Source organism: Cetorhinus maximus, chromosome 1 (genome assembly GCF_964194155.1).
Source record: "Cetorhinus maximus chromosome 1, sCetMax3.hap1.1, whole genome shotgun sequence".
NCBI classification, from domain to species: Eukaryota; Metazoa; Chordata; class Chondrichthyes; order Lamniformes; family Cetorhinidae; genus Cetorhinus; species Cetorhinus maximus.
Window position 1 is genome coordinate 205053398 of NC_135879.1, and position 21223 is coordinate 205074620.

The window sequence follows — 21223 nt, forward strand, 5'->3', positions numbered from 1 at the left end:
AATTATCACATTTTCCTAGTTTCAGCATCTTCCAATGAAGGAGACCAAGAAGATACTTACGTGACATAATGCTGTCCACATACTGTGGCAGGTATGGTGACCACATGTCTATAGTTTCCTTTCGTCCTTCTTTCTCAATTCTACGAAGCTCTGCCAGCAGTAAGGCTTGAGCAGCTTCTCTCACCTTTCAAGAGAAGATAATTAAAATATATTCATTTGAGTGTGGAATGCTACATAAAAAGTATTAAGTAAAATTGAAACACTTAAAACATCATTAAATTTACATACTTTTGGAAGCATTTACAAATTTTAGAGGTTCAATTACAAATAAGAACATAAGAAATAGGAGCAGGAGTAGACCATTCGGCCCCTCAATCCTTCTGGGTTTGGTGTCACATATAGGCCAGACCAGGTGTGGAGAGCAGGTTTTGCTCCCTAAAGGAAATGAACAAACTGGGGTTTTCATAATAATCCAGTAGTTACATGGTCACCTGTACTAATAGTATCCTTTATTCCAGATTTATTGAATTTAAAATCCCCAGCTGTTGTGGTGGAATTTAAACTCATGTCTCTGAATCATTAGTCCAGGCCTCTGAATTGCTAGCCCAGTAACATAGCCACTACGCCTCAGTCCTCAGCACAGAGCTTTAGGAAGGGAATTCCAGACCTAAGACTGAGGCAGCTGAAGACATGGCCAGTGAAGCAAAGAATCTCAGGGATGCGCACAAGGTCAGAGTTGGAGGAATGCAGAGATCTCCAAAGTTTGCAGGCTAGTGGTAATATAGCTAGGGAGGGGCAAAGCCATGGAGGGAGTTGAAAACATAGAGGAAAATTTTAAAATAAAAGCATGGCCTGAGTGGGAGCCAATGTAGATCAGCAAGCACCAGGTGATATGTCAATAAGACTTGGCATGAGTTAGAATATGGGCAGCAGGGTTTTGGGTAAGGTCAAATTTACTAAGGGAACAAGGTGGGAAGCCAGCTAGGAGAGCACTGAAGTAGTCAACTCATGACATTATAAATGCACGGTTGAGTGTTTCAGTAGCAGATGAGCTGAGGCAGATGTGGAGACAGGTAGTACAAATAAATTGTTTCAAACACAGGAAATCTACCTTTCCCACGAGTGATTCGTAGATTTTTTTAAAATCTGGAACTGATATGAAGACTTCTATGTGATTAGCTTCATCTGTTCTCTCAAGGAATACTATGCTCATGTGAATCTTAATAATCTAACCAAGAATAACACAGACGATGATTTGAAGGAAGAGAATAGTGGGTGGGGCAGGGAAGGATGTGTGAAATCCAATTGCTAATTGAACTTGGAAGAGCTTTTAAAATTAGTTGGGGAGGGATGGGTTTTCCTCAAACACCACAGAAGTAAAATTCATTTTTATTTTTACATGTGTCACAACGTGAACCTTTGCAATGTTTATAAAAGCAGACAGTATTTTGTGTTCCAAGTTATTTATCAAAATGGTAAACTCCCAGCTGCCCTTCAGTCAAATCCTCATAGTATCTTTCTCACAAAGCTGCAAATTCAACAAAATTTCTGCCACAGCAGCAGAGGTGTGATGTCAAGGCTACCTACTCATTTATCAAACATAAGTACCAAAAGCCATTTACTAGTCTCTACGAAAAGCTCTAAAACTGTAACAGTCAGCAACATGTTACCTGGTAACCACACAGTACAAATTCTGCCACTGTAACAGCCTCAAATAAACTTATTCCAATATAAAGCTGGAAATATCAAATTAGAATATTGTTACAATCTTTGTGGGGAAATCTTAAGCCAAATTTACCAAATGACATCCAAGAGAAGCTACCAACAAGATTTCATTTTTTGTAACTTGTACTTTAAGAAAAATCAGAACCAACAGAAATTAAACATAAATTAACAGGCAAATAACACTTCAAATAAAAAGGGAAATTTTACTTTAAATAGTCAATAATGCTCATTTGAAGAGCCAGTGCAGACACAATGGGCCGAATGGCCTTCTTCTGTGCCGTTAAAATTCTGTGATTCTGTGATACTTCAAAACTACATCTAATACAATCACAAGCACCTGCATCATTCCCTGCACAAATGTGACATCACAGTCTTTCCAACTTGGCCTCCAGTATGTTGGATCTCTCATTTTTCTCACCCAATAGATTTGGTTCCCTAGAGGAAGTCATCACCTGAGCAGCACACTCTTGCGAAACCTCCTTAGCTAGGTTCGTGACACCCTTGATAGCACAAATTCCCCAGAGACTCCTTTAGCTGACCTTTAATAAACCTTGTTAAATGGTCTGGTCAGCTCTGGCAAAACTGAAGCATAGCAGTGGAATTCTCCAATTCACAATTCCTGCTCTAACCTGGTCTTCAGTTTTCTGTCCCATTTAACTGTATTACACACACAGCCCCTTGTAAACATGCCTTCTCTGTTCTTCCCCTGCTGTAGCTTCTTTGTATCTGGCCACATGGTATCTGTATTTTAACTTCTTTCCTGTTCATTGCTGAAAAGCTTTTCACCTTGCATTCATAAGGACAAATGCAAGAATGCCAAATTTCTTAAATGACTAATATATAAATGCAAATCTTGGTGATGACTGTTGGCAGGCTATTCATCTGTAGGGGCACCACAACTAATTTGTGACACACACACATGTACACAACTTCAATCAGAAACACTAGCCAGTTTACCCAACCCTCCAATATCTACACCCTTCTAATTTCAGCCTCTTTAATATCCCTGATTTTAGCAGTTCCACCATTGGTGACCATGTCTTCAGCTACAAAGACCCTAAGCTCTGGAATTCACTTCATAACATTAATTATGTTTAATCAATGCAGGTGGTGAGTATTAACTGGGGATTCACTTGTGCCCCTATAGATAAATACTGGCTAAAACTGTGGCTGTTGGGTTAGGAGCTGTATGCTTATACTATGCAATTCTGTGAATAAGTATAAAAGTGTGGAAAGATTGACTCCAGTTCTCTGCTTCACCAAATGGCTTTCTGGAATTAAAAAAAAAACTCTGTCTCCCTATTTTACTTTCCTCGATTAAGACGCTTATTAACAAGTACCTCTTTGACCAAGGTTTAGGCAATCTGTCCTAATATTTCCTTCTGTGGTTCAATGTCATGTTTTACTGTATTATGCCTTGAGATGTTTTATTATGTTAAAGGTGTTATATAAATATAAGTTGCTGTTAGTAGGACATGGAATGTCTGAACGGAATCCAGGTAGGTTTCAATGGGAAGTGAATAAACTAAGAAATAATAAATTATTGAAAAGGATATGAGTAAAAAGAAAGGTGCAAGGACATATAGGTCACATCTTTCAGAGAGCCAGTGCAGGTACAAATGGTCTTGTGTATTGTAAAATTCTACTACTCCAGGATTCTATAACTTACAAAAGGTGTGTGAATGTTGATGTGAAGTGACCATAACCAAGCCACTGTGCCAATTAATAATTTTAATAATAGGCTTATGAAAACAAAATGAAGTACTTCTGTAAGTTTGCAAATGTTAGGGATCTCCTCCATTAATCTTATAGTTTGCAATCCACTCATATACTGATATCTTCTCAACACTAGGATGGGAAAGAGATCACCTCCTAAACATTTGAAAAGAAAAACATTTTAAGAGTGCATATTTTTGCTTCATTCTCACTGTCATAGAGGGTTTGTACTCAGAAGAAGCCCTGGGTGCCATTTATAGCTCAGCACAACCAAGGAACTGACGTTCGGAGAAACCCAGGGGCAATGCCAACTTAGTGAAGGAAGCAGTCTGCAAAAGAATTGGAAGTGAGCTGGTAATTAAAGGCGGGAATGCAGTTTTGGGAGGAGAGATTGAATAATGGAGAGGTGAGCAGTCATTGAGGCAGACTAAGTCAGAACAGCTTTTGAGAGAATTTAAAGGCGCGATCTTCGAAAGTGAAGAGTTAAAATCCCTCCTAAGGGAGAGAGTTTTCCAAGATTTTGTGGCTCACAGTGGTCACTGATGTTTGGCTGTGTTGCCAAGAAATCTGTGGATCAGTCATGTCTACCATTTAATGAATAGTGTGGCGTGTTCGACCACAGTTTGCCTGTTAATTCACATTTACCTCATGGCAATTCTGAATATCAGTGACCTATCCAATTAGAGGTGGAACAGTCTCCTCCTATGATTCTACGTAACTCTTTCAGGAAAGAAGTGGAATGGCTCATTGTGCGGGACTGCACCACCATATAGAAGAGGCAAACTATTAAGCAATGATGGAATGGCTTGAAACTTGGGTTTAAAAAGACTAAAGATTGTAGGAGGAATAAAAAATAGTAACCAGGCCAAAGAAGTCAATTTGAGGGCCCAAGAAAGAATGATTTAGACTAAGAGATTGTGTGATGGACCTCTATCACAACACTTGAGAGGAGTGCATGGTATATGGAAAAACTGACCCCATTGTAGAATCTATATTGCATTTAAACTCCAAGGACTATGCTGCATAAAATAATCCCTGGATAAGTATTCATTTGTTCTTATTATTCATTCGTTCGTCCACCAGCAACACAACGAACATCGTGTCCCATGCAATATTTGATGAAGTTAGTCACATCCACCCAGTATAAACTCCAATTCCATTGGGTATGAAACAGTGCTATGAAATCTAGAATTTACTTTCTCATAACATCCTAAATTGAAGGAAAAAATAAGGTTAAAATGAGTGTGTATCACTGCCAGGATCCACTGCTAATGTCACAAAACTTAATACAAAGCAATCGCAGTATAAACACTTAAATGAAATTTACATTGCAGCATTTATCTATTTGTTCATCAATCATCTCAAAGTAAATCTGTATATGACCAAACATGAGAAGCTGCATCAATGGGAATAATCCAAGGCTTTTCATTACATCAGGAAACAACATTCCATTAGGCAAATAGCTTGGTACACTATCAGTTCAAAGCAGCATTTCCTTAAATAAAGCTTTACCTCTAAACAACGATCTTGCCATCGCCGGGCCAACATCTCTAGGAGTGGAGGTCTAAAGTTGTCCTGTCCCAGATGATCAGGCAGCATTACGCAATGCATGGCTGCTAGTTGACTCCAGCCTACAAAAGTACAACACATGCACTGAGCATGATGACGCATTGAATATTGACATGAAGTTACAACAACCTCAAAATAAGGTGTCAAAATTAACTTTAACTGGAATTACAAATGAAGCCTGCATCAGAGGGATACTAGCAACTACACCGTTGACTAAAAAAAAACTTCTTAAACACTACTTATTAAATAACATATTTAAAAAGCATCTTCTATAACTGCTCATTTTTAAGGCCAAATGCAAATGTGTTGATTGAAAAACGAATTGCCTACATTATTTAAATAACCTTAACAGAAAAAAGGATCAACACAAACTAACTGCAGAATTCCTATGGTGATCAAATCCAAAACACAAATCTAATTATAAAATTCAAAATGATGTAAACTGTCTCCATAAAGATGTTATCCAATCAAACTGCAATGATTAAACATAATATAAAGGTAATATACAAAATTGCTAAAAATGATAAAGGCAACAATATATTGTGGACCACAAAGACAGCAAAATGCATAATTTTGATAAAATATTCAACAAGGGTTTTACAATAAACAGTATGTAGCTACCTTAACAAAATGTTCACACTTTTTCATAGATGTGGTGTATATATATATATATATATGATGAATACAGTAATATATTTTAATTGGATCATTTTCGTTTTTAAAATCACTTTCCAATTTGTAAACTCTTTTAGACCATTAACCATGGGGATCTGAGGATGCTCTAATCAGAAATAATTTCAAGTACAATCCAAAATGTGGCAATCAAATGGGAATTTAATTTAAATCACCATCAATATAATATCCAAAGGAAATATTTATACTCTTACTGGTGTAATTTAGTCTTCCTTTTTAGTCTATTTTTTGTGCTTTATGCTGTTAGTTAGAAGCAACTTAGCATACATTTCACACAGAATTCTCTCTGATCTGACAACACTAAATTTCACTTCAGTGATGGGTTGTGGGCAGGTCTCACTTGATGATGTCACAGGAATGGATCTTCTGGTCATTGCACCAAAAACCACACAAATTACCCTGCCCCCAATCTCTGACCAGCAGTTTTAAACAAAGGGTAACTGAACAACACCAAGGTTCACACTGGGTGCTCTGAATGGCCAATAGTATTATGTCCCTTTGTCATTTTGGACAGCTTTTCAGATCTCTTTATAGACTTTGACTATTACTTCTAAAGCAGAACATCTGCTTAGTTTGTTGCAACAAAAATGTTCCCATTTTTATCCACTCTAGTTGGCAGTGAATCAGAAAAAGACGTTTTCATGACATAATTTGTCCAGTTAGATCATAATTTGAATAAGTTACCAATTTTATACATACAAATGTTTTAGTTATAAAAAAGCAATCTTCTTTGCCCCAAGATAAGAAAAATTATATGGAGGCAAAAAGTGAAAGTGCATCATAACTGTTTTCCTACTTCAAAAACTCAAGGAAAATTATTTTCTGCTCAAATACACTTACTTCTATGTAAGACTGGTTAATGCTGCATAATAAATAGCTACTGAAATTAACAGGATGAAAGCTGGCATGATGTATTAGAGAGGGAGGAGAATACCTTCATTGACTGAGGGGCAGTTATGTAAAACATTGCCAGAGCAGTCAGCCTCATGGGCAGCAACAGCAGCTTGGAAAGGAAAAGGAAGGCAGAAAAGAGAAGAGAAGCAGAGTAATTTTTAGAGGACAAAATAAAAATAATAGCATTAGTAAGAATGGAAAAATGAGACTATAAAGATATTAATGGTATTAACCCATGGTTTAATAAAACTTACATTAAGTAGGATCCACAGTTCTTTTAACTGTAAGACCTTCATATTAAAAGTACACATGAAATTATTTTGCTATTTTCTATGATGTTCTTAAAAAGCATTGCATTGTTTTAAAATACCTGGGATTATTTTAAGTCAATTTTAACTGCATATAGAAAGCATCTGAAAGCTCTAGCAAACTAATTTTCTTGAAAAGCAGTCTAATGATTAGCGCCAGCCGTAGCAATATGCTAACTATAAGCATTTTCAAATCAAGAGGAGATAAATCATTCCAATAAAAATTCATTCCCCTAACCCCACTATCCCAACCACCAAAAAATATGCAAGCTGTAGGCAGTGCTGGAAATAATCCACTAAACATGCAGAGTGACCATAAAATAAAATCACATAAATTTTATTCAGGGATTATTATTTATTATTTGTATGCTCTACAACAGTGTTAGGATCCAGTTAGGGACCAGAAACTTTTTGTTGAAAGTAGGCAAAGTTTGAAATCCGAGTTACCCATTAAGAGAATAAAGCCACAAGATTCCACAGTTTTAAACAATTAAAATAAATTTTACTATACAAAGTTGGAAAAGTAAAGCAATTTACAATATCTAACTTATACACTGATATTCAGAATTGCCATGAGGTAAATGTGAATTAACAGGCAAACTGTGGTCGAACACGCCACACTATTCATTAAATGGTAGACATGACTGATCCACAGATTTCTTGGCAACACAGCCAAACATCAGTGACCACTGTGAGCCACAAAATCTTGGAAAACTCTCTCCCTCAGGAGGGATTTTAACTCTTCACTTTCGAAGATCGCGCCTTTAAATTCTCTCAAAAGCTGTTCTGACTTAGTCTGCCTCAATGACTGCTCACCTCTCCATTATTCAATCTCTCCTCCCAAAACTGCATTCCCGCCTTTAATTACCAGCTCACTTCCAATTCTTTTGCAGACTGCTTCCTTCACTAAGTTGGCATTGCCCCTGGGTTTCTCCGAACGTCAGTTCCTTGGTTGTGCTGAGCTATAAATGGCACCCAGGGCTTCTTCTGAGTACAAACCCTCTCCAGCATGACACCAATGGCCTTCCACTATCTTCTCAGAGCCTCAGGACTTGTCCTAGGCCTTAACCGCACCAAGTAGCTCGCAGTCCTTCTTCGAGCCCTGACTATCTGGAGCTAGCCAACAGCACCTTCACTATATAACCTCTTCCTCTGATGTAGAACACTCAATAACCCAGCGAACACACAGATAAATTAAAACCAGAGAACCTTAAGATCCACCCATCTCCATGACAAAATGTAGCCTTTCAGGGTTCACTGAATGCTTTTAAACTAATTTAGATCTAACCCCCAAAACAAAACATCTGTCTGGACTCCACTCCTTTGCAAGTAATATAGACATCATGTCTCCAGCTCTCTAACTAAGCCCGCCTGCTGTTTTATGGCTCTTACCTTTATAGCTATTAACCCCTTAACCCCAACACCAACGTGGCCAACCATTTCAGCATAATAGACTCCAACTCCTTTAGTTGCATTCATCCCATTATAAAAGATTTAATAGCTGAGCACGTGGAAAACAGTGGCAGAATCGGACAGAGTCAGCATGGATTTATGAAAGGGAAATCATGCTTGACAAATCTACTGGAATATTTCGAGGGTGTAACTAGTTGATGAGGGGGAGCCAGTGGATGTGGTTTATTTGGACTTTCTGAAGGCTTTCGACGAAGTCCCACATAAGAGGTTGGCGTGTAAAATTAAAGCGCATGGGATTAGGAATAATGTATTGAGATGGATAGAAAACTGGTTGGCAGACAGGAACCAAAGAGTAGGAATAAACGGGTCTTTTTCCGAATGGCAGGCAGTGACTAGTGGGGTACCGCAGGGATCGGTGCTGGGACCCCAGTTATTCACAATATATGTTAATGATTTAGATGAGGGAATTAAATGTAATATCTCCAATTTGCAGATGACACAAAGCTGGGTGGGAGGGTGAGCTGTGAGGAGGATGCAGAGATGCTTCAGTGTGATTTGGACAAGCTGAGTGAGTGGGCAAATGCATGGCAGATGCAGTATAATGTGGATAAATGTGAGGTTATCCATTTTGGTAGCAAAAAGAGGAAGGCAGATTATTATCTGAATGCCTATAAATTGAGAGAGGGGAATGTGCAACGAGACCTGGGTGTCCTTGTACACCAGTCGCTGAAGGTAAGCATGCAGATGCAGCAGGCGGTAAAGAAGGCAAATAGTATGTTGGCCTTCATAGCCAGAGAATTCGAGTACAGGAACAGGGATGTTTTGCTGCAATTGTACAGGGCCTTGGTGAGACCACACCTGGAATACTGTGTGCAGTTTTGGTCTCCTTATCTGAGGAAGGATGTACTTGCTATAGATGGAGTGCAGCAAAGGTTTACCTGACTGATGCCTTGGATGGCAGAGGAGAGATTGAGTCGATTAGGATCATATTCGGGGGAGTTCAGAAGAATGTGGGGGGAATCTCATAGAAATCTATAAAATTCTAACAGGACTAGACAGGGTAGATGCAGGAAGGATGTCCCCGATGGTGGGGGAGTCCAGAACCAGGGGTCACAGTCTGAGGATATGGGATAGACCATTTAGGACTGAGATGAGAAGAAATTTCTTCACCCAGAGAGTGATGACCCTGTGGAATTCGTTACCACAGAACGTAGTTGAGACCAAAACATTGTATGCTTTCAAGAAGGAGTTAGATATAGCTCTTGAGGGCGAAAGGGATCAAAGGGTATGGGGAGAAAGCGGGAGCGGACTATTGATAGATGATCAGCCATGATCATAATGAATGGCGGAGCAGGCTCGAGCGGCTGAATGGCCCACTCCTGCTCCTAGTTTCTATCCCATTTTCTACAATTAAATCTGAATCTTCCCACAACTAAAAACCTTTAAAATATTACTATAAACCATGAAGTAGACAGCTCTGTTGGGTACTTTTTTATTCATAGCAAGGGTGATTATTTTGGCTCTGTCAAACTCTTAAAGGGACAGACATCCATGAGAGTTTGGACATTTTATGTGGTATTCTGATACGGTATTTGGATTGCATCATTCTTTCAAAGAATGTGCACTATTGTACATGCAAATAACTGGCCTCCTTATTCCACTTACCAAAATGAACCACCTTACATTTTGAAAGCCTATTTTTGTCTTCCTGCATTTGCCATAATTTCTCCACATTACTGGTCAGACCCCTCAATTCAGTATCATCTACAAATTTCAACACTATACCTATACAATCTGAACAAACTCATTTTGACATATGCTGAATAACAGAGGCTCCTTGCAGGACCTTACTTTCCACATTTTTCCAGTCCAAGAAATGCCTCTTAATGCCTACCCTCTGTTTTCTGATTTGTAACTGTCTTTCAATCCATTTTGTTATCTGGCTCCTGACTCCACATACTCTGACTTTAGATCTGAGTCTCAAGTGGCAACTTATCAAACATCTTCAGAGAGTCCACTAAGTCACCCTTGTCTACAAAGAATTAATTGAGGTTGGTTAAGTATGATTTTACCAACCTTTAGTGTACAAAATAATTGTATAAAGAATGGAAGCATGTGGCAATATGGATATAGCTCTCCTCCTCCAGTCAAAATTAAAATGTCTTGAAAATGGGGGGAGAAGAGAATCTTTGTAAGCCAAGTTTGATTCCTCGCTGAATTTCCCTTCCATATGGAGTTGAACAGAAGTTTATATGAAACTACCCTGTCCAGAGGCTCTCACTCTGCCATCAGATCAGTTCCAAAGTTTGGATTTGTACAGCCAGTTCAGTGTTAATGAGCAGCTAAAATACCTTTGTGTTCATGCTAACTTTACAGCATAAAGGTTCTCAGATTTTTCTGAAGTGGTAGCAGTTAACAAGTCTGGTATATTATTTTTGTACATCATTTTTAAATTAATTACATTGATGAAAATAGCTTTGCTCGCTGCAGAATGAAATACACAAAATACTTTTTGTGTGTATGATTGACAAAGAGTTGCAAGGAAAGAGCAAATACTTGCACAGCACTGATTAATCCATACAGGGTTTTACATCTGTTGTCGTTCCATAATAAGGTAAATTACAGTTTTATTTTGATCCATTTGTGTAGGGCATATTGCAGCATTTCTGTAAAGCAAGAAGTGTCAAGTCATGATTGCTAAATCTTGATGTTGACCTCTGGTTGGAGGGCCGGTCAGCTGGACCCCACTTCTTCAAATTTTATTTTGTTTTTCTGATAATGTTTCAAATTCTGATAAAATGGGTAAAAGGCACTCTCGTTTTACCACTTTCGCTTTCCATGCCATCCTTTATCCCCAAAAGGAAAATAAGAGCTGAACTTTTAGCATGGATGCTATTCAAAGCAGAGAATTAATATAGGTATCAATTAACATTGCTTGACCCGATGCACTGTTTTGCTCATTTCATTTTCATGTTAATTAACCAGAGGCATAAGAAAAATCATTTCTGGCCAGTTTTAACATTGTGTACAAAAGACATTTAAATATTTGTCTCATTGGCCAGAAATTTCCCCCCGTCAGGGCGGTTATGTGGGGGCAGGCAGAGGCGGGCGCAAACCCGATCGGTGCCCCCGATTGGGCCCTCGTCACCATTTTACATGGGCAGGCCAATTAAGGCCCACCCATTGTGATGCTCATCCGGAAGCGCTGTGCACAGGGAGGTGCCTCAGGGAGATTTGTTTCAGTGTTAAACTTTAAAATAAAGGATTTTTAAACTTTTGAAACATGTCCCCTCATGTGACATGTTAATGAAATGTTGGAAAAAATTTTACTGATTTTTTAAACACTTCGTGACACCTCATCCCGCCCGTGGATGAGGTTCCATGAAATATGCGAAGGCCGTCTGGGCTCTTGGCCTGCCCGCCAACCTTTTAATTTGTTTAATTAGTTTTTAAGCAGGCCTTAATAGGCCTTTGGCAAAGTGGCAAGCATGCAGCCGAGTCGGCTGTGCGCCCGCTGACCTGACAATCTATATGACGCGCAGTGACGTTGGGACGCATGCCCGATGTCACCGCGCGTCATTTTACGCGTCGGTGAGCAGGCCCCGCCACCCCACTCGCCAACAGGAAAATGCTGCCCATTATCTCTGTCTCGCCTCAAAATTAAAACTTTTTCTCTGTTAGGCTTATCGTTTACTGAGACACGTGCAGTGAATCACAACATTTTCAATAAGCCTGCAAAATACCTGTGCAAAAATAATGCCATGGTCTGCAGATCAAGTTATTTTCTTGTGAGCTCTGTTTTAGTGAACCTTACTTCTGCCCTTTAGTCACAAAAATTAAACCACTGTCAAATGATTGTCTTATTTTTAATGTAAGGGTAAATTATGGCCTGACACAAAATTACAATTCCCATGAATTTTTATTAAGCTTGCTCCTATGAAAATTTGGTTCACCAAAAATATTTACATTTTCAGTGGTTAACAATTACTTTATGACGAAAGATGTTCATTTCTACAATTTATTGGTAACATAATGTTGAAACTAACACTATGAATATGATTGTATTTTGGAAAATGATCCATATAATTAAAGGTGTATGAGACTATTAAAAAGAAAATACCTATGCTTGATTTCGTTTGTAAAAATTGATTTCAAACCTGATTGTTTGTTTACTTTAGCCTGCAAGGTTTTCTTTCCTCTAAATTATTCATTTTGTCACACAAAAATAATTTGCCTACTGGTGTAAATCTCATCTAGTTATTACCAGAAATGTTTGTTAAGGATTCTGTCCTAGTTATTAATGCTGTTACTTGCAGCACCTCAGGGTTCAATATTAGAATCATTATAGTTTTACATTTGAAACTGCAATTAACTCAGCCATTTTTTCCTCCAGAAAGGACGAGGGCCTTTTGTTGTTTTTGTAATTTAATCTATCTAGTAAATCAAACCTATTAACTATCGCCTAATCAGACTGAAATCGGTAGCAAGTGGGCTTCCAGAGTTTGTAAGATGGCAGCAATCAACAGTCACTTGAGTCATTCAGGACAGCCAGCTCTGATTTGTAAAAGACAATTCATGTGTGATAAATTTAATATAATTCTTCAAGGAGCTAATGTTCAATACAACGGCTGCTGTGTCAAAAGGTGTTCCCAACAAAATCGTATATGAGGCTTACTGAAGATATAAAGGGTAAAATGGCAGTATGGAGAGGAAGTTGGTTAAAAGGCAGAAAGTAGAGAAGTGGTTTATGGATGTTTTTGGACCAAATGAAATAAACAATGGTGCCCCAGGGGTCAATGCTTAGAATATTTCAATAATCCTATCTTGGTTATGGGAGCACAATGTCAAAATTTTTGACAGAAACAAAAATCAGGAGGTTTTAACTGGGTAGAGGAGTGTAAATGATTTCAGGCGGACATAGAGATTAGTAGATAAAAGGGTTAGATGTTAAGTGGCATGCATTTGAGACAGTTTCCTGGAGCAATTCATTGTGCAACCAACTAGGGAAGAGGCTATTTTAAATCTTGTTTTGTGTAATGAGACATGGTTAATTAGCAATTTCCCAGTAATGGTGCCTATGTAGATAGTGATCATAATACGATGAGTTTCACATTGAGTTAAAATCTAAAACTAGAGAATTAAAGTTAAATAAAGCCAATTACACATTATGAGGGGCCTGTTGGTCAAGGTAGAGTGGGAAATTAGATAAAATGGTAAAAGAGCAATGGTGAACATTTCAGGAAACATTTTGTAATTCTCAATGAATATACATTCCATTAAAAAATATAAACTCCACAATAAAAAGATTCACCCATGTCTAAGCTGGATGGTGTTACATTGAAAGAAAAGGTTTATATTTTGCCAAGAATAATAAGCCTGAGACTTGGGAAGTTTTTAGAAAGGAGCAAAGGGTGACCTAAAAAATAGAACATGAGTGTAAATTAGCAAGAAAAGTAAAAACATATTGAAAGAGCTCCAAGAGGTATGTAAAGAAAAAGAGTGGCAGAAGTAAATAGAGGCTGAGGCAGGAGAAATTACTATGGGGAATAAAGAAATGGCAGATAAACAAATATTAGACACAAAGAGCATTCCAAAAATAATGTGAAACCAAATGGCTCATGAGAATAAGGAACGTAAAGCAAGTAATATCAGTAGACAAAAAGTACGAGAGAAACTCAAGTTCTAAATGTCAACAAATCCCTTGGACCTGATGGCCTGCCTCCTAGGGTTCTAACGAGGTGCCTGCCGAGATATGCATTGTCTGTGATCTTCCAAAATTTCCTAGAATCTGGAATGGCCCTAGTGGACTAGAAGGTGGCAAATGTAACACCGTTATTCAAGGATTATGGAGAGAGAAAACAGGGAATTACAGGCCAGTTAGTTTGACATAAATTGTCGGGAATGTGCTGGAATCCACTATTGAGGATGTGACACCAAGAGACTTAGGAAATCACAATGTGATTAGGCAGATTCAACATGGTTTTATGACAGAGAAATTGTCATTGACAAAATTACTAGAGATTTTTGAGGATGTAACTAGCAGATAGATAAAGGGGAACCAGAGCGCACAATATATTCGGATTTTTAAAATGCATTTGACAAGGTGCCACACAAAAGATTGTTGCAAAAGATAACAGCTTGTGGGGTTAGGGTAATGTATTAACAGAGATAGAGTTTTGGTTAGAGATCAGAAAACAGACAGTAGGTCATTTCAGGTAGGCAGGCTGTTATGAGTGGGATTCCACAAGGATCAATGCTGGGGCCTCAGACATTTACAATCTATATTATTACTTAGATGAAGGGACCAAGCATAGTGCATCCCAGTTGGGGAAGTAAGCTGGGTGAGGAGGACACAAAGAGTTCACAAAGGGATAGGTTAAGTGAGTCGGCAAGAAGTTGACAAATGTAGTATAATTTGCGGCAATACAAGGTTATTCACTTTGTTAGGAAGACCAGAAAACCAGTATTTTTCAAATGGTGAGAAACTATTAAATATTGGTGTTCATAGGGATTTGGGTGTCCTTATACATGAAACAAAATGTTAACAAGTAGTACAGTAAACAATTAGGAAGGCAAATGGCATGTTGGCCTTGATAGTACAGAGTTGGCATACAAGAATAAAGAAACGTTGCTGCAATTGTATAGGACTTTGGTGAGACCACACCCAGAGTACTGTGTACAGTTTTGATCTCTGTATCGAAGGAAGGATACACATGCCTAGAGGGGGTGCAATGAAGGTTTGCTAGACTGATGTCTGAGTGAGAGAGTTCGCCTCTAAGGGGAGATCGAATACATGGGTCTATACTCTCAGGAGTTTTGAAGAATTAGAGGTAATCTCATTGAAACATATAAGATTCTGATAGAGCTTGACATGGTAGATCAATGGATGGTTGTTTTCCCTGGCAGGAGAGTCTAGAATGACAGGACATTGTGTCAGGATATGTGGTTGAACATTTTGGATTGAGGAGAAAGTTTTCCCTCACAGCTGTCTCTCTCTACCCAAGAGGGTTGTGGAAGTTCTCATCTATTTGATACTTGCTTTCATCCATTGAGACTTGTTGAGTGTATTTGAGGCTTAGATTAATAGGTTTTTGGATTTTAAGGGAATCTGGATATGAGGATCTGGCAGGAAAGTGGAGTTGAGGTCGATGATCAGCCATGGCCTTACTAAATGACGGACCAGCCTCCAGGGGTGGAACATAAAGCAGAGAAACATGAGGTGATACATTTTGGAAGGTAAAACACGGAGTGGACAGATACACTAAAAAGTTAAACTTGAAAATATTTTAAGATTTTGGCACTTAAAGCTTCAGATGCACTAACCACCAAGTGTGAGGGCAAGGTTTTATAAGTAGCAGCATTTAGTACAAAGGCAAGGAGAGAATGTTGAACCTATTTAAAAGAAAATGGTTGATTCAACCTATACTAATTACTGTTTATGTCCCAAAAAGATATTGTGCCAAATTTTTGAGATGATTTAGTTTTAAGAGACTAGGGAAAATGGGGTGTATTTCATTTTTTAAAAAATTCATTCAAGTGATGTAGGCTTTGCTAGCTAGGACAGCATTTATTGCCCATTCCTAATTGCATTTGAGAAGTTGCGGGTGAGCTGCCTTCTTGAACTGCTGCAGTCCGTTTAGAGTAGGTACACCCACAGTGCTGTTAGGGATGGAGCTCCAGGATTTTGACACAGTGACAGTAAAGGAACAGGTGGAAGTGTTCCCATGTTTTTGCTGCCCTTGTCCTTCTAGATGGTAGCAGTTGTGGGTTTGGAAGGTGCTGACCAAGGAGCCTTTGAGAGTTCTTACAGTGCATCTTGTAGATGGTACACACTGCTGCCACTGTGCATCGGTGGTGGGGGGAATGGATGCAGTGCCAATCAAGCAGGCTACTTTATCCTGGATGGTATCAAGCTTCTTGTGTGTTGTTGGAGCTGCACTCATTCAAGCAAGGGGAGAGTATCCCATCACACAGGTCAGGCTTTGGGGAGTCAGGAGGTGAGTTATTTGCCGCAATAACGGCTAGGCCTCTGACCTGCTCTTGTAGCCACAGTATTTATATGACGAGTCCAGTTCAGTTTCTGGTCAATGGTAACTCCCAGGATCTTGATAGTGGGGATTCAGCGATGGTAATGCCATTGAAAGTCAAGGGACGATGGTTAGGTTCTCTCTTATCGGAGATGGTCATTGCCTGGCACTTGTGTAGCACAAAAGTTACTTGCCATTTTTCAGCCCAAGCCTGGATGTTGTCCAGCTCTTACTGCATTTGGACATGGACTGCTTAGAATCTGAGGAGTTGTGAATGATGCAATCAGTGAACATCCCCACTTCTGATCTCATGATGGAAGGAAGGTCCTGGAGCTGAGATGATTGACCTCCAACAACAACAACCATCTTCCTTTGTGCTAGTTATGACTCCAACCAGTGGAGAGTTTTCCCCCCCCAATTCCCACTGACTCCATTTTTGCTAGGGCTCCTTGATGCCACACTCAGTCAAATGCTGCCTTGATGTCATGGGCAGTCACTCTCACCTCCCTCTGGAGTTCAGCTCTTCTGTCTATGTTTGAAGTAATGAGGCCTGGCGGAACCCAAACCGAGCGTCAATGAGCAGGTTATTGCTAAGCAAGTGCTGCTTGATAGTGCTGTTGATGACAACTTCCAACACTTTACTGATGATCGAGAGTAGACTGATGAGTTTTTTAACTGAATTTCACCATCTGCCATGATGGGATTCGAACCCAGGTTCCCAGAGCAACACCCTGAGTCTCCGGATTATTAGCCCAGCAACAATATCATTACGCCTTCAAGGAGAACTGGTCGTTCAAAATAAAGAAAGAATTTTGATGAAGTAAATGGGGGAAAACTGTTTCTGATGGCTAGCGAATGTGCAACTTTGAAGTGAATTTTTTATGGAACCACACAGTGTTACTGCGATAAGGAATGACATTCCAGAAGCAGTAGTTGAAGCATATTAGTTTTTAAAAGGGAAGTGGATAAATATTTAAAAAGGAAAGAAAGGAAATATTTAAAAAGGAAAGAAATTAAACGGATATGTGAATAGGGTAGAACAGTTAGAAATACGTGTCTTGACTAAAATATTTGCCTGGATTTTAGTGGTAATGACTGTGAAACTGTCAGTGCTCGCCATCATTGCTCCCCTGAAACTGACAGCAACTTCTGGAAATTGTACATGCGCAATAACATACGGAAATCCAGACGTTGCTGTCTGTGATTCTGCACTTCACCATGGGATGCACTGTTAAAATCCCCTCAGATTGCTGGCACAGTGGTATTGTCACTGGGCTGGTAATCCAGAGACCCAGGGTAATGCTTTGGCAACCTGGGTTCGAATCCCACCACGGCAGATGGTGGAATTTGTATTCAATAAAAATCTGGAATTAAGAGTCCGATGATGACCATGAAACCACTGCCAATTGTTATAAAACTAATGTCCTTCAGGGGAGGGAATCTATGTCATGTGACTCCAGACCCACAGCAATGTGGTTGACTCTCAAATGCCCTCTGAACAAGGGCAACTAAGGATGGGCAATAAATGCTGGCCCAGCCAGCGACACACACATCCCATGAACAAATTTTTTAAAAATCAAGTAGAAATCTCTGAACTAACAAGAACTTGCCCTTTTACGCTATTAACCTTGCTGTTGAAATCCATGAAAAAGTTACATCTTGCTGAATGAGGTGACATGGCCTACTCAGTTCATATTTACTGCAAAAGCCTCTCTGGTTCTGAAAAACTAATTTTATATTTCTGCAATATCAAATTTCTCCATTACAATAAAGGAAAATTCCATGCATCTTTAAAATGCTTTTTTTTTTAAGAAGTTTGTGTCTGATATTTTAGTTTCTACCTTAATCCCATGTGTATGTCCCGATCATGTCTTCTGCTTTCTGTAAAATTTATTTAAAAGTGAAGGACAATCGGTGTACTTTACTTTCTGGTTTGCTGTGGGTGTGATTTCAGTGTGATTGGCTGCTTATCCTGCTTGATGCCTGGTCATTGCCTTGTCTTTGTGCCAGGTCCCAATTAACTTCAGGAAAGGGGAAATCAACACAACAGAGAACACAAGATTCCGAGGTCAGTGTCATGACTTCCCCACTGGTGCAAAACCTGAACCAATCTCTTTAAAATATGCTGGCCACTGTCATAAGTGGTCTTAGTGCAGGATCTTATGTTTTGGGGCATTTTTGTACTTCCAAAAACTAACCACCTCCAGCCTATTAATGGCAAATTAAATGGCTGCAGGACAGCCAGTGTTCCCTTCAGTGAGCTCCCTCCCCCAACTTTTTAAGCTGAGGATGGGGACAGGGAATCCGCTACCCCATATAATTCAGTTCTATATTTCTTTATGTGAGGCAACTACCGCGCGAATCTGCACTGAACCCTCTTTATTGTCTCTGCAGCTTTCAGAAGTGTGGAGCCTGGAAGAACAAAACTGCATACACTACCATAAATTCGGTCCTCATGAAATTGTTACAGCACATTCGGCCCATGGTGTCTGCGCCAGCTCTCCATAGGAGCAATTTACCTCATGTCACTTCCCTGTGTTTTCCCTGTAGCCTTGCTTATGCTTCCTTTTCAGATAACAATCCAACTCCCGCTTGAATGCTTCCATTGAACCTCCACCACTACACTCTCAGACAGTGCATTCCAGATTCCAACCACTCGCTGCTTGAAGAAGTTTTTCATGTCACCATTCTTTCTTTTGCCAATTAACTTAAATCTGTGCCCTCTTGCTTTTTATCCTTCCACCAATGGAACATTTTTTCCCCTATTTAGTAGTTTAGGCCCTCATGATTTTGAATGCTTCTATCAAATCTTCTCTCAACCTTCTCTTCTCCAAGGAAAACAGTCCGAACTTCTACAATCAATCCATGTAACTGAAGATTCTCATCTCTGGGACCATTCTCTTGAATCTTTTCTGCACCCTCTCCAATGCCTTCACATCTTTCCTGAAGTGTGGTGCCCAGAAATGCAAGCAATAATCCAGCTGAGGCTGAACCAGTGTTCTATACAAGTTGAACATAACTTCCTTGCTTTAAACGCTATGTGCCTATTAATGAAGCCTAGGATGCTGTTTGCTTTATTAACTGCTCTCTCGACCTGTCCTGCCATCTTCGATGTTTTTGCACATATACACCCAACTCCCTCTGCTCCTGGCCACCCTTTAGAATTGTCAGCTTTATATTGTCTCTCTGCATTCTTCCTATCAAAATGAATCACTTCACATTTCTCTGTATTAAACTTCCTCTGCTGCACATCCACCCATTCCACCAACCTACATCCTTTTGAATAAAAGTAAAACACTGCAGATGCTGGAAATCTGAAATAAAGACAGAAGAAAACCCAGAACAACAGAGTTAACATTTCGAGTCCGTATGACTCTTCTTCAGAGCTCTGTTTCAGAGGGCAGCAATGTTTTAATTGGCTTCTGATCAGGTGACCAGGGTGTGTGAGAGCAGTGCAGGAGAATAGCTCCTAACCTGAAAGGAAAAAGACCTAAAACCTCCCTCTCCTGTGTAAGGTTCCACTAATTCTACAATAATAGCTAGCTGGTTTTTTCTCCTTATATCTCTATAACCTGCTCTCTCTCTGAAAACCCCTGTCAAGAGGCAAAGGGGAATATCACCGTTAGAGACATGGAAAGGCAAGTGCTCAACCAGTGAACTAAAGACTGAAAGTGCTGGAAGACCACCTTGTGTCAACAAAGAACTGAAAGGAATCTGGAAGGCAACGATCAAAATCAACCTATTGAATCCTGTACTCCAGATTGGTGCTATTGAACTGTTTTATCTCACTCTTAAAATCCATGTTTTTCTGTGTCTTATGTGTCTTGAATGTGTGCATAGGGATTTAAGAAAAGGTAGAGTTTAGGTTATAGAGTTAAAAATTAGCAGCTCATATTCCTTTCTTTTGCCGCTGATTAAAGCCAATCTGTTCAATAAACAGTTATTATAGACTCCTGTTGAGTCTAGTAAACCTTCTCTGAACTGCTTCCAAAGCATTTACATCCTTAAATAAGGTGACCAATACTGTTCACAGAACTCCAGATGTGGTCTCACCTGTGCCTTGCATAACTGAAACATAACCTCCCTGCTTTTGTAATCAATTCCCCTCACAATAAACGGTAACATTTCATTAATGTTCCTAATTACCTGCTGTACCTGCATGCTAGCCTTTTGTGATTCATGCACTAGGACACTCAGATTCCTCAATCTCAGAGCTCGGCAATCTCTCACCATTTAGATAATATGCTCCTTTTTTATTCTTCCTGTTAAAATGAACGATATCACATTTTCCTGATCTTTTCCCACTCACTTAATCTATCTGTGTCACTTTGTAGCCTCCTAACATCCTCTTCACAACTTACTTTCCAACTCATCTTTGTGTCGTCAGCAACTTTGACAACCATACCTTCCACCCCTTCATCCAAGTCATTTATATAAATTGTAAAAAGTTGAGGTGCCAGCACTGATCCCTGTGGCACACCACACATCACATCTTGCCAACCAGATAAAGACCCATTTATGCTGACTCTCTGTTTCCTGTTAACTAGTCAATCTACTATCCATGCCAATATGTTACCCCCAACACCATGAGCTTTCATTTTCCGCAATAATCTGCAGATTCAAAGATCAAGGCCTATCATCTTTGTATCGGAAATATACACGAGGTAGGTGGTCAGGGCTCATTGCATCAAAAATGTATTTCTCATGGAAGAATGTACTGCAGTCAGCATCGCGGTGAAGCAGTCTGGGAAGAGTGTCCTGCAGTCAGCATCGCTGTGAAGCAGTCTGGGAAGAGTGTCCTGCAGTCAGCATCGTGGTGAAGCAGTCTGGGAAGAGTGTCCTGCAGTCAGCATCGCGGTGAAGCAGTCTAGGAAGAGT

General features: G+C 39.5%; 1 protein-coding gene across 2 annotated transcripts in view; it reads right to left on the reverse strand.

Annotated features, from left to right (window-relative positions):
* Nucleotides 1-21223, reverse strand: part of wdr7 (WD repeat domain 7) — a 748403-nt gene that overhangs the window by 489463 nt on the left and 237717 nt on the right. For both annotated transcript variants that reach the window (XM_078552151.1, XM_078552141.1), the window contains 2 exons: nt 4954-5072; nt 61-184 (listed from right to left, as the gene is read on the reverse strand). In XM_078552151.1, coding sequence (XP_078408277.1) covers nt 61-184; nt 4954-5072 — 243 coding nt within the window. The remainder of the gene's footprint in view (nt 1-60; nt 185-4953; nt 5073-21223) is intronic.